Below are 14061 nucleotides of genomic sequence, written 5' to 3' on the forward strand. Positions count from 1 at the left end.
ACTACTGCAGTAAAATTACATTTCTAAAGGAAAAAATTTAATTGAAATTGCTCACGGCTATAATGTATTGCCAGATCCCTGCAATATACGTAAGAAAATAATTTATAAAAACAGCGTGGGTCCCCCCTCTGTCCATTCCAGGCCCTTCAGGTCTGGTATGGATATTAAGGTGAACTCCATGCCAATTGTTTTTTAAAAAATGGCGTGTGGGTCCCCCCCCCAAAATCCATACCAGACCCAAAGGGCCTGGTATGGATGGGAGGGGAAACCCATGCCGTTTTTTTTCTTAATTCTGTCATAGGGCTCCCCTTAACCACTTCAATACCCTATATTATATATTGTACACTGCACTATACACCCTGTACTGTATTATATATACTACACTGAGGGACCTATATACTCTCAACTGCAGTATATATACTGTAAGGACTGCACTATATACTCTGCGGAAAAATTGTAGCTGAGCTCCAGGGATGCAGTCGGGAGATGGGAGAAAGTTGTAGAAAGTCAACCATCACTGCAGCCCTCCACCAGTCGGGGCTTTATGGCAAAGTGGCCCGATGGAAGCCTCTCCTCAGTGCACGACTCAGTGCAAGATGGTGAGAAAGAAGATTCTTTGGTCTGATGAGACCAAGATAGAACTTTTTGGCCTTAATTCTAAGTGGTATGTGTGGAGAAAACCAGGCACTGCTCATCACCTGTCCAATACAGTCCCAACAGTGAAGCATGGTGGTGGCAGCATCATGCTGTGGGGGTGTTTTTCAGCTGCAGGGACAGAACAACTGGTTGCAATCGAGGGAAAGATGAATGCGGCCAAGTACAGGGATATCCTGGACGAAAACCTTCTCCAGAGTGCTCAGGACCTCAGACTGGGCCGAAGGTTTACCTTCCAACAAGACAATGACCCTAAGCACACAGCTAAAATAACGAAGGAGTGGCATCACAACAACTCCGTGACTGTTCTTGAATGGCCCAGCCAGAGCCCTGACTTAAACCCAATTGAGCATCTCTGGAGAGACCTAAAAATGTCTGTCCACCAACGTTTACCATGCAACCTGACAGAACTGGAGAGGATCTGCAAGGAGGAATGGCAGAGGATCCCCAAATCTAGGTGTGAAAAACTTGTTGCATCTTTCCCAAAAAGACTCATGGCTGTATTAGATCAAAAGGGTGCTTCTACTAAATACTGAGCAAAGGGTCTGAATACTTAGGACCATGTGATATTTCAGTTTTTCTTTTTTAATAAATCTGCAAAAATGTCAACAATTCTGTGTTCTTCTGTCAATATGGGGTGCTGTGTGTACATTAATGAGGAAAAAAAATGAACTTAAATGATTTTATCAAATGGCTGCAATATAACAAAGAGTGAAAAATTGAAGGGGGTCTGAATACTTTGCGTCCCCACTATATATATATATATATATATATATATATATATATATATATATATATATATATATATATCAAATACACTGCCACTAACTAACCTATAATAATGGGGCACTCAGATTTACCACGAACGCCCCACTCAAAGCTCATCCCTAGTCGGTACTTGTTGTACCGAAACTGGAGCACGGCTTTCATCAATTAGGCGCAGGTCATGTTAAAGAGACCATACTGCCGGAAAAGTGCCATTACTGTTATATCAAATTCCCTGCTGTCATATCCTCCACACTGCTCCTACATACGCTGCACCCAGTCATACCCTCTGCATTGTTTTTAACATGCTGCCCTGTCATACCCACAGCACTCCTTTACTGTACATACTCTCTGTGCACATACCCTCTGCACTACTCCTACATAGTGTTGGGCGAACAGTTCAGCCCGAGCATGAGTTCAAGCAAACATTGGCTGTTTGCCCCCCCCCCCAAATTTTCAGGGTGTTCGGCGGGTGTTCTCCCACCCTGCAACACACTGCTCTCTGCACAGTGCATTCTGCGCCAACCAGACAAAAACAGAATGGCGCACAAGAGGGTACCGAAACACACTAATAACACAACTAAAAGTTCAAATAATCCAGTAAGTATACAGTCAGGTCCATAAATATTGGGACATCGACACAATTGTAATCTTTTTGGCTCTATACACCACCACAATGGGTTTGAAATTAAACGAACAAGATGTGCTTTAACTGCAGACTTTCAGCTTTAATTTGAGGGTATTTGCATCCAAATCAGGTAAACGGTGTAGGAATTACAACAGTTTGTATATGTGCCTCCCACTTTTTAAGGGACCAAAATTAATGGGACAATTGGCTACTCAGCTGTTCCATGGCCAGGTGTGTGTTATTCCCTCATTATCCCATTTACAAGGAGCAGATAAAAGGCCCAGAGTTCATTTCAAGTGTGCTATTTGCATTTGGAATCTGTTACTGTCAACTCTCAATATGAGATCCAAAGAACTGTCACTATCAGTGAAGCAAGCCATCATTAGGCTGAAAAAACAAAAAAAAAACATCAGAGAGATAGCAAAAACATTAGGTGTGGCCAAATCAACTGTTTGGAACATCCTTAAAAAGAAAGAACGCACCGGTGAGCTCAGCAACACCAAAAGACCCGGAAGACCGTGGAAAACAACTGTGGTGGATGACCGAAGAATTCTTTCCCTGGTGAAGAAAACACCCTTCACAACAGTTGGTCAGATCAAGAACACTCTCCAGGAGGTAGGTGTATGTGTGTCAAAGTCAACAATCAAGAGAAGACTTCATCAGAGTGAATACAGAGGGTTCACCACAAGATGTAAACCATTAGAGAGCCTCAAAAACAGGAAGGCCAGATTAGAGTTTGCCAAACAACATCTAAAAAAGCCTTCAGAGTTCTGGAACAACATCCTATGGACAGATGAGATCAAGATCTACTTGTACCAGAGTGATGGGAAGAGAAGAGTATGGAGAAGGAAAGGAACTGCTCATGATCCAAAGCATACCACTTCATCAGTGAAGCATGGTGGTGGTAGTGTCATGGCGTGGGCATGTATGGCTGCCAATGGAACTGGTTCTCTTGTATTTATTGATGATGTGACTGCTGACAAAAGCAGCAGGATGAATGCTGAAGTGTTTTGGGCAATATTATCTGCTCATATTCAGCAAAATGCTTCAGAACTCATTGGACGGCGATTCACAGTGCAGATGGACAATGACCCGAAGCATACTGCGAAAGCAACCAAAGAGTTTTTTAAGGTAAAGAAGTGGAATGTTATGCAATGGCCAATTCAATCACCTGACCTGAATCCGATTGAGCATGCATTTCACTTGCTGAAGACAAAACTGAAGGGAAAATGCCCCAAGAACAAGCAGGAACTGAAGACAGTTGCAGTAGAGGCCTGGCAGAGCATCACCAGTGATGAAACCCAGCGTCTGGTGATGTCTATGCGTTCCAGACTTCAGCCTGCAATTGACTGCAAAGGATTTGCAACCAAGTATTAAAAAGTTAAAGTTTGATGGATGATTGTTAATCTGTCCCATTACTTTTGGTCCCTTAAAAAGTGGGAGGCACATATACAAACTGCTGTAATTCCTACACCGTTCACCTGATTTTGGATGTAAATACCCTAAAATTAAAGCTGAAAGTCTGCAGTTAAAGCACAGCTTGTTCATTTCATTTCAAATCCATTGTAATGGTGTATAGAGCCAAAAAGATTAGAATTGTGTCGATGTCCCAATATTTATGGACCTGACTGTATGTATGCAGCATTAGTGGCAGCTCCCTTGAGAGCGAAGCAGTCTCTGGAAGAACAATGGGAGAAAAACAAGGTGCGCTAACACAGCAGAATCTGCAAGGAATGGTATATTTAATTAAAATCAGCCAAATGGCTACTCACACTAATATAAAGAGCAATAGGCATATAACAGTATAATACTGTGGTCACTCAGCGGGTCCCCAGTGGATGGTGGTGTGTAGATGTTAACACGAGAGGAGAGGAACAACCGGCCTGACATCCATCTTGTCTCCTAGGAACCAGCATGGAACACATTCGAGTTGCATCAGAAGTGACGTCAGAACATGGAGATAACGTTTCAAAGCATCCGCTTCTTTGTCAGATCTAAATGGCTATGTATGGCATATAAGCCTTCAAAATGAGCACTTTGGATTTCTCATATTCGGCTCCCATAGACTTCAATGGAGTTCGCTGTTTCGGGCAGAACTTTTCCCCTGTTCGGGAGTTCTGCTGCAAAACAAAAAGGGGGGTGTTCGGCCCATCTCTACTCCTACACATACTGCACCCTGTTATACCCATTGCACTCCTCTACTGCACATACTGTCTGCTGTCATACCCTCCACACTGCTGGTACACATATTGCCCCCTGTCATACCCATCACAATCCTCTCCTGCACATATTGTCTACTGTCATACCCTCGTCACTGCTCCTAAACATACTGCCCCTGTCATACCCATTGCACTCCTCCCCTGCACATTTTGTTTGTTGCCATACCCTCCTCACTGCTGCTATACATACTGCTCCTGTCATACTCTCTGCACTGCTCCTACACATACTGCCCCTGTCATACCCACTGCACTGCTCTCCTGCAAATATTGTATATTGTTGTACCCTTCGCACTGTTCCTAAACATACTGCCCCTGTCATATCCATCGCACTCCTCCGGCATATACTACCTGATGTCATACCCTCCGCACTGCTCCTACACATACTGTCCCCATCATACCCATCACATTCCTCTCCTGCAAATATTGTATATTGTCATACCCTTTGCACTGTTCCTACACATACTGCCCCTGTCATACCAATCACACTCCTCTCCGGCACATACTATCTGCTGTCATACCCTTCGCACTGCTCCTAAACATACTGCCCCCTTTCATACCCTCTGCACTGCTTCTACACATACTGGGGTCAATTTAATAAAAATTAAAAAGTTAAAAAGTTAAAAAAAAGAGGTATTTATTTCAAAAGTAGTCAATTCACTTAAAAACATGCATTATTTACCGAATGCGTTACTTATGTTTAGCGATGTTTATTACTTAAATTTAGCTTTATTTTTGACGTTGTTTCTTTTTTTTTTTATGCTAACACTGCACCAGAGGAAGATAGTTCAATAAATAAATTCACACAGAAATATTATGAAACTGTAAAAACATTCTAGTGTGCTTTCACTCACAGAAACATCTCTCGCTGGTGAAAAGTTACAATTTATTTCCATTCCAGAGGTTAGGGCAGAACATTTTCACACTGATACTTACTGGCCAGTGCAGGGTTCTCCTCATTGTTGTTTTGTAAAATTATCAACTGCCAGGTGATAAATAACAAATGTGTTCTTTAGTGAATTGACTTTAACCAGTTAAGGCCCTCCTGTGCAGAATCACAGATGTATGTGTGATTCTGCACTTCTGCTGGCAGGCCACTTCTGCCGTGATTACTCACAGCAGAAGCCAATCTGTGGGTGCCGGGCACTGGATGTCCGCCGGCCCCCGCCGATTGTCGGGCAGAGACACAAAACAGGGCTCTACTTATGTAAACAAGACAGATCTCTGTTCTGATGGGGGAAGAGGGAATAAAAAAAACACCACAACCCTTAGTAAGAGCACCACACATCGTACACACAAACACTGGTAAGGCGCACATTTAACCCCTTGATCACCCTAGATGTTTAACCCCCTTCCCAGCCAGTGTCATTAGTAGAGTGACACCGCATTTTTTTTCTAGCACTGATCACTGTATTAGTGTCACTGGTTGCCACAAAGTGTCGAAAGTGTCAGTTAGTGTCTGACTGTCCGCTGCAATATCACAGTTCCACTATAAGTCACTGATTGCCACCATTACTAGCATTTAAAAAAAAAAAAACTCTGTATATATAGTATACCATAGTTTGTAGAGGCTATAAGTTTTGCACAAAGAAATCAAAATACGCTTTTTGGGTTTTTCTTTTACCAAAAATATGTAGCAGCATACATATTGGCCTGAATTGAAGAAGAACCTAAGATTTTTTTTCAATAATCTTATTGGGTATGTTTTATCGCAAAAAAAAAAAAAAAGTTTGTTTTTATTTCAAAATTGTTGTTTTTTTTTTGTTTATAGCACAAAAAATAAAAACTCAGTGGTGCTCAAATACCACCAAAAGCTCTATTTGTTAGAAAAAAATTAAATAAAGGTTATCTGGGTACAGAGTTGCATGACAGCGCAATTGTCAGTTAAAGTAATGCAGTGCCGTATGGCAAAAAAATGGCCTGGTCATGAAGGGGGGGTGGTTAATGAGTCTTTTTTTTTTTTTTTGCGGTGTTTACCTTACATTCTATATTTTTACTTTGATTAATTGACTCTCTTATCTCATTTGATGTCATGTGACCTTCATATCGCATGTGGAATTTAGAGATTTGACCCCATTGTGTGCTGCCCTCCGCACTGCTCCTACACACACTGCCCCGTCACGCCCACTGCACTTCTCTCCTGCATATACTGAACACTAAGACACTTTCTCAGCTGAGCCTTTATCAATTTGCCTAGAGCTCTTAATGCTGCTTTTTTTAATTTAGAAATATCAAATCCTGTTTTTATGTGTCCAGTGAGTCGAAATAAAAGACAATGGCAAGCTAGGTCTGACAACAACCTCAGTGGTATCACCTCACATTTAGGTAACTTCCAACAGAGAGAACAGAGCTAGCTAACCAACATGTTGTAGTATGTTTGTCCTGCCCAATATTGTGAAAACAGTTTTCTTTTATTTTATATTTTACTAGGAAAAGTGTGTCCATTCCAGAATGGGAAAGGTTAAGATTATAGCAAATCATAGTAGAAAAAAATATATTTTACCTGCCAGATAATTTGAATACTTTCTATCCAGTCTGAAGTTTTAGACATTAGACAGAGTGACCTAACTTTTCTCTGTTGCTGGTCAACTACCAGTCCCCAGCCTATGATTAGACAGTGAAAGAGTAGTGACAGATTAATGATCTCATGCCTTATTCTCATCTCTTCTCCTGTCTAGTACAAATTGGCCAAACGTCTGGTGACATCAGCCGGTTCAATAAAAAACGTCCGACATTCAGGCCGCGTGTATGGCAGCAGGCCTTCTTCTGTTGGACATACATGCTGGAAAACCAACAGCTGACTGGCTCCCAATCAGCGCTCTCAGCCAATGGTGGTGAGGGGTGGGGGGGGGTGAACCTCCAGAACACAACAGCTCAGCCAGGGAGATCGCTGTACTAACATCAGATAGTTAGTACAGCGGCTCTGACCAGAGCTGTCAGTTTTTTTTTTGTTCAGCCTGCTGGGTTGAATGAAAAAAAAAAAAAAAACTAATGGTGTGTACTAGCCTTTAGGCTTTGGTTCTACATTACTAGGGATTATAATAGGCTGATACTAAGCCAAATTCATGTACTTACACTAACTGCATTTAAAAAATCATATATTTTTTATTAATTTATAGCTGCATGAATGTGTGCCCTTTTAAAGCTTTAGAAATAAACAGTTTTATGATCATTTCTATGTAGAAACACTTACTAAATCTTTAATCTTCTTTTGTTTTGGGACCTATTTGTCTTCTAGAAAGGTTATGCAGCTGCTGTGCTTTTTCTCTCTTGACTCTTTTATGTCTGTACTTGATAGCCTTGCAGATATTCCTAAAAATAAAGAGAATGCACATGATTTCAGTCCTCTGGATAAGCATACAATATTTTATTATAGAAATTAGTTAGTTACCCGCTCAACATAGTCATTTGAAAGTAGGTAGACCTGTTTTTCAACACATTTAAACAGGCAAACTTTAGAACCTTATACAAACAGTCCCTACAAATAAAGGTAATATATACTTGAATAAAGAGAATGTGGCTTTTAAATCATTTATTCAACAAAAATATCAGAAGGTGTGATGTAATGTAGGAAAAATGCTGATAATAGATATCTCCTAATTTCTTTTTTATCAAAGCAAAACTGGCCCAAAATAGTAAAAACATTTTTTTTTAAATTTAGTGGTATATTTCTTGCCATTACCATGACCCACACCAGGGTTGCTAACTGTTTGCACATTAACAGACAGTTTGTAAAAATCGTCCAATTTACCAGCTGTCCGTTATGGATGGCAGCTGCCCGTAAAAATATGGCCGCAGGCTGGCTTCGGAATTGTGCATGAGGCTTCAATGAGGCTTCAATGAGGCTTCAGTGGGGCTTCAATGAGGCTTTGCTGGAGCTTCGATGAGGCTTTGGTGGGGCTTCGGTAAAGCTTCGATGAGGCTTTGGTGGAGCTTCAAACGAGCTTTGCCATAGACTTCTTTGGAGGCTTTGAAGACGCTTTGAAGCACCACTAAAGCTACATGGGGTATACTTTTTGAAGCAAAGCAAAAGCAAAGTGTAAACGGGACTGTAAGCTAACCATTTTATTTAGTGACAGGGGCTTTGACTAGGGTTCAGAGAGCTTTAACAAAGCCTGTTCAAAGCCTTGTTTTGAAGCAAGTGTAAACTAGCCGTTATTGGGTGTTGAAGCCAAAGCAAGTGTAAATGAGAACTTTAGAAATGTTGTATCTTTTTTTTTTTTTTAAAGCAAACTGAGAATAAATGTTTATAATTATTATTTCAAATATTAATCAAAATGAAACTACTGTAATTTTATATTCACAAAACATTTGCAACTACATGTGGCGTTTATTGGCATTTGAAAGCCTGCTATGCAGAGAAAAGATCGGTATACTTTACCTTCTGAAGAGTCTAGCTGACTATCCTGCTGCCTCCCCGGTGAGTTATTCTCTTGTTGGCCATCCTGCATAAAACAGCGACATGAGCTCATCTGCTGAGACGCGTGAATCGGAGCTGTGTTACCATGGCAACAACACCCCAAGTTGGGCCTGTTAGCCACGCTGTTCTGGCTCTGTGGGGTACTTTCATCTTCCGAGCCTTGTTTACAAAAGTGATGATCTGCTAATAGCTGCAGTTCTGAAAAGGAAGAGTAATGGTCAGACAAAATGTAACAACAAGGCCAAAAAAAACTTCATGTATGATCACAGGCAAACAATGTTTGTAGGGCGTGTGATCACTACTCACTAGTTTCTCAAATTACCACTAGATGTCACTATATTCAAACATATTTAACTAAGAAGACGAATGTTAATTATTTAAGAATATCGTTGACCTAAATGTTAAATGATTCTTTGCCTTTCGCAAGTATGTCAAAGCTGCATAATAGAGGAGGCATGCATGCTGAGAGCTAAACTACATGGAAATGTTTAAACTTGTACTACATTTATCCGGTAGAATTTGCAGACACCGGAGCTATATACAGCTAGTCCCCTGTCAGGTGCCCCAGGTCTTGGATCTGGAACCGTCTCCCCCTTAACCGCTTAAGTCTGTAGACCTTCTTCTCCCTAAATCCCCTCGAGTTCCAGAGGTTTTTTTATTTTTGGCAAAGTCTCAGTTCGGCACATTATGTTGCTTCTAGTCTTCCCTAATAAATTACACATCATTTTCTGAGGGACAGAGAGGGTTTTAATTTGGAAGAAGATTTGGACGCATATATTTTTTTCTTGGCTGTTATTGGGAATATACATTTAAAAGATCAGAAAAAAAAAGCATCTTCCGGTGATTTTTGTCACACACAGTGCTTATGTAATATGCACAATCCCATATAGTTACATACAAATTTATATATATCTACATGCAAAATAAAATCAATAAAAATCTGCTGATTAAAATGATATGTCATTAATGTGATTTTTTTTAACGTAGCAGAATGGGATGCATGCATTTTTTTTTCAAGTAGAGCTATAGTTATACCTGTGAATGTACAATGTATATGTGAAGCGCTGCGTAAACTGACGGCGCTATATAAGTACCTAAAATAAATAAATAAATAAATAACTCTTTTGATGTTACATTGTGAAAAACAAAGGTTTGATAAATTGTTAGTGTAATATTCAGATAAGTTTAAGTTGGCCTGACAAAAGTGCAAATTAGCACAATAACGACTTATTCATTGGTTTGGTGATCACTAAATATATCGAATGACATTGCACTCATTGCTTATGCTGTGAATGCAAATGAAAACGTCATAATATATATATATATATATATTCATCTCCAAATACGGAAAGGCTTCTTCACAGTAAAAGCTGTGAAAATGTAGAATAGACTCCCTCAAGAGCTGGTTCTGTCCAGCTCAGTAGATTACTTAAACAAATGCCTGGATTCTTTCCTAAATGCACATATTATAACTGGATACAAATATTTATAGGCAAAGTTGATCCAGGGAATATCCCATTGCCTCCTGAGGGATAAGATAGGATTTTTTTTCCCCTGCTGGAACAAATTGGATCATGCTTTGCTGGTTTTTTTTTTTTTTTTGCCTTCCTCTGGATTAACTGTGGGTATAGGATTGTATGTATAGTGTTGTTTTTTTCTTCCCTTTTATTGGTTGAACTAGATGCACTTGTGTCTTATTTTAACGAGACTAACTATGTAACTATATATATGCAGGTATTTTAGATATATATTGTACATTCACATTAATCCCTAGGAACTTACAATGCAATATACACTATAATACCAAAATTTATTTGCACAATAACTTTAATGGCATCCCAGTCTTAGTCCATGGGTTCAATACTGAGTTGGCCCACCCTTTGCAGCTATAACTGCTTCAACACTTCTGGGAAGGCTGCTCACAATGTTTAGGAGTGTGTCTATGGGAATGTTTGACCATTTTTCCAGAAGCGCATTTGTGAGGTCAGGCACTGATGTTGGATGAGAAGACCTGGCTCGCAGTCTCCGCTCTAATTCATCCCAAAGGTATTCTATTGGGTTGAATTCAGGACTTTGTGCAGGCCAGTCAAGTCCACCCCAAACTCGCTCATCCATGACTTTATGGACCTTGCTTTGTGCATTGGTGCGCAGTCATGTTGGAACAGGAAGGGGCCATCCCCAAACTGTTCCCACAAAGTTGAGAGCATGAAATTGCCCAAAATGTCTTGGTATGCTAGCTTGGTGCACTGGTCCAAATCATTTGGTGGAGGGGGGATTATGGTGTGGGATTGTTTTTTCAGGGGTTGGGCTTGGCCCCTTAGTTCTAGTGAAACAAACTCTTAAGGAATCCGCATACCAAAGCATTATGGAGAATTTCATGCTCCCAACTTTGTGGGAACAGTTTGGGGATGGTCCCTTCCTGCTCCAACATGACTGACGCACCAATGCACAAAGCAAGGTCCATAAAAACATGGCTGAGCGAGTTTGGAGTGGAGGAACTGGACTGGTCTGCACAGAGTCTTGAATTCAACCCGACAGAACACCTTTGGGATGAATTAGAGCGGAGACTGTGAGCCTGGCCTTCTCGTCCACATCAGTACCTGACCTCACAAATGCACTTCTGGAAGAATGGTCAAACATTCCCATAGACACACTCCTAAACCTTGTGAACAGCCTTCCCAGAAGAGTTGAAGCTGTTATAGCTGCAAAAGGTGGACCAACTCAATATTGAACCCTATGGACTAAGACTGGGATGCCATTAAAGTTCATGGGCATGTAAAGGCAGTCATCCCAATAGTTTTGATAATATAGTGTAGATATACTGTATATATAGTATCTCACAAAAGTGAGTACACCCCTCACATTTTTGTAAATATTTTATTATATCTTTTTAAGTGACAAGACTGAAGAAATTACACTTTGCTACAATGTAAAGTAGTGAGTGTACAGCTTGTACAAATTTGCTGTCCCCTTAAAATAACTCAACACAGCCATTAATGTCTAAACCGCTGGCAACAAAAGTGAGTACACCCCTAAGTGAAAATTTCCAAATTGGTTCCAAAGTGTCAATATTTTGTGTGGCCACCATTATTTTTCAGCACTGCTTTAACCCTCTTGGGCATGGAGTTCACCAGAGCTTCACAGGTTGCCACTGGAGTCCTCTTCCACTCCTCCATGATGACATCTCGGAGCTGGTGGATGTTAGAGACCTTGCGCTCCTCCACCTTCTGTTTGAGGATGCCCCACAGATGCTCAGTAGGGTTTAGGTCTGCAGACATGCTTGGCCAGTCCATCACCTTTACCCTCAGCTTCTTTAGCAAGGCAGTGGTCATCTTAGAGGTGTGTTTGGGGTCGTTATCATATTGGCATACTGCCCTGCGGTCCAGTCTCCGAAGGGAGGTGATCATGCTCTGCTTCAGTATGTCACAGTACATATTGGCATTCATGGTTCCCTCAATGAACTGTATCTCCCAGCAGCACTCATGAAGCCACAGACCATGACAATCCCACCACCATGCTTGACTGTAGGCACTTTGTCTTTGTACTCCTCACCTGGTTGCCGCCACACACGCTTGACACCATCTGAACCAAATAAGTTTATCTTGATCTGTATCTATCATCAGACCACAGGACATGGTTCCAGTAATCTATGTCCATAGTCTGCTTGTCTTCAGCAAACTGTTTGCGGGCTTTCTAGTGCATCATCTTTAGAAGAGGCTTCCTTCTGGGATGACAGCCATGCAGACCAATTTGATGCAGTGTGCAGCATATGGTCTGAGCACTGACAGGCTGACCCCCCCCCACCCCTTCAACCTCTGCAGCAATGCTGGCAGCACTCATACATCTATTTCCCAAACACAACCTCTGGATATGACACTGAGCATGTGCACTCTTTAGTCGACCATGGCGAGGCTTGTTCTGAGTGGAAGGAACCTGTCCTGTTAAACCACTGTATGGTCTTGGCTACCGTGCTGCAGCTCAGTTTCAGGGTCTTGGCAATCGTCTTATAGCCTAGGTCATCTTTATGTAGAGCAACAATTCTTTTTTTCAGATCCTCAGAGAGTTCTTTGCCATGAGGTGCCATGTTGAACTTCCAGTGACCAATATGAGAGAATAAGAGTGACAACACCAAATTTAATGTTAGTTGTCCTACGTGTGTTTATGTTGCTGCATTATGTAAAACTATTAGTTTACTTTTATATATTTTAGAATGGGGTACCTCCAGATTGTGCAGAATTTTAAAGGGTGCCCTGACTGGAAAAAGGTTGAGAACATAGGTGTGCACAGTCTGTTGTATTAGGGTGTGCACACCAAAGCTCAAACACACGTGCTGCACTGGACAGTGAATGAATGAGAAGTGTTCTGTGCTATGCTTCCTGTTCCTTCACACAACAACAACACAGTTTACTATGCTTCCGTTATAAATGAAGACAGTGAATGGTAGTACTGATCACTCATTGTGTTCATTTAGGAAGGAAGGGACCCAGAAAATGATATATTTGCTGGCCCCTTCCCTGCTCTCTATCCTGAAACGATCCCTCACAGCAGCTGGCGGAAGAGGAGAGGAAGGGAAGCTGGCAGAGCTGTGGGGGGAGGGGGGGACCAGGGGAGCACACCTGGGGCTGGCCAGCAGAAACAAGAGGGACATAAGGGGCAGAGGGGTTAGCATTTACTACTACCAATCCCCTATATTTTCCTCCTGTAGCAGCTGAATGCTGGTGCGAGGGAGAGGAGCAGAAGCCTACTTTCAGCTGTTTGCAGGAGACAAATAGAGAGCGATCCACCGAATTAGGATTTGCCTAGGCACATCCGGCACACCCTGTGCGCACGCCTATGGTTGAGAGACACTGCCCTGTGTGATAGCATGGGCAGGTTACAGGTTCACTTTATGAAAACATCAGTGACCTATTAGACGCCCAATGCTTCCCCAATGAAATACATTATATTTTCAAAGGAAAACATGCTCTGTAAAATTGAAAGATAGCATCTTTTTTCTGCAGTATAGGGAAAAAGACTGCCACTTTGATCTAGGACTTCAATAACATGATCTGCAGAATACCAAAATTTTAACAGTGTTTCATTTTCTTTGTTCCTTTTTCCCATATACCTAAAGTAAACCCTGCAGAACATCTAGTGTCCTAAAGCAGTGGTCATCAATCCTGTCCCCAGGGCCCAATAACAGGCCGAGTTATATGTATTACCTTGAGAAGATGCAGACTAGAATACTGCAATCACTGAGCAGCAAATGATATCACCTGTGATGTTTTTCAGTTATCTTGCAAACCTGGCCTGTTATTGGGCCCTGAGGACAGGGTTGATGACCACTGGCTTAAAGAACTGCCTATCATCAGCAATTGCCATTTTTTTCCATTACAAAA

At 41.3% G+C, this 14061-nt stretch overlaps 1 protein-coding gene across 2 annotated transcripts in view; it reads right to left on the minus strand.

Moving 5' to 3' along the window:
• Positions 1-14061, minus strand: part of PPP1R1A (protein phosphatase 1 regulatory inhibitor subunit 1A) — a 242199-nt gene that overhangs the window by 3180 nt on the left and 224958 nt on the right. For both annotated transcript variants that reach the window (XM_073613645.1, XM_073613644.1), the window contains 2 exons: positions 8645-8881; positions 7457-7575 (listed from right to left, as the gene is read on the minus strand). In XM_073613645.1, coding sequence (XP_073469746.1) covers positions 7487-7575; positions 8645-8881 — 326 coding nt within the window. In that variant the 3' untranslated portion in view covers positions 7457-7486. The remainder of the gene's footprint in view (positions 1-7456; positions 7576-8644; positions 8882-14061) is intronic.

This window comes from Aquarana catesbeiana, linkage group LG02, assembly GCF_042186555.1.
Source record: "Aquarana catesbeiana isolate 2022-GZ linkage group LG02, ASM4218655v1, whole genome shotgun sequence".
In the NCBI taxonomy this organism is placed as follows: Eukaryota; Metazoa; Chordata; class Amphibia; order Anura; family Ranidae; genus Aquarana; species Aquarana catesbeiana.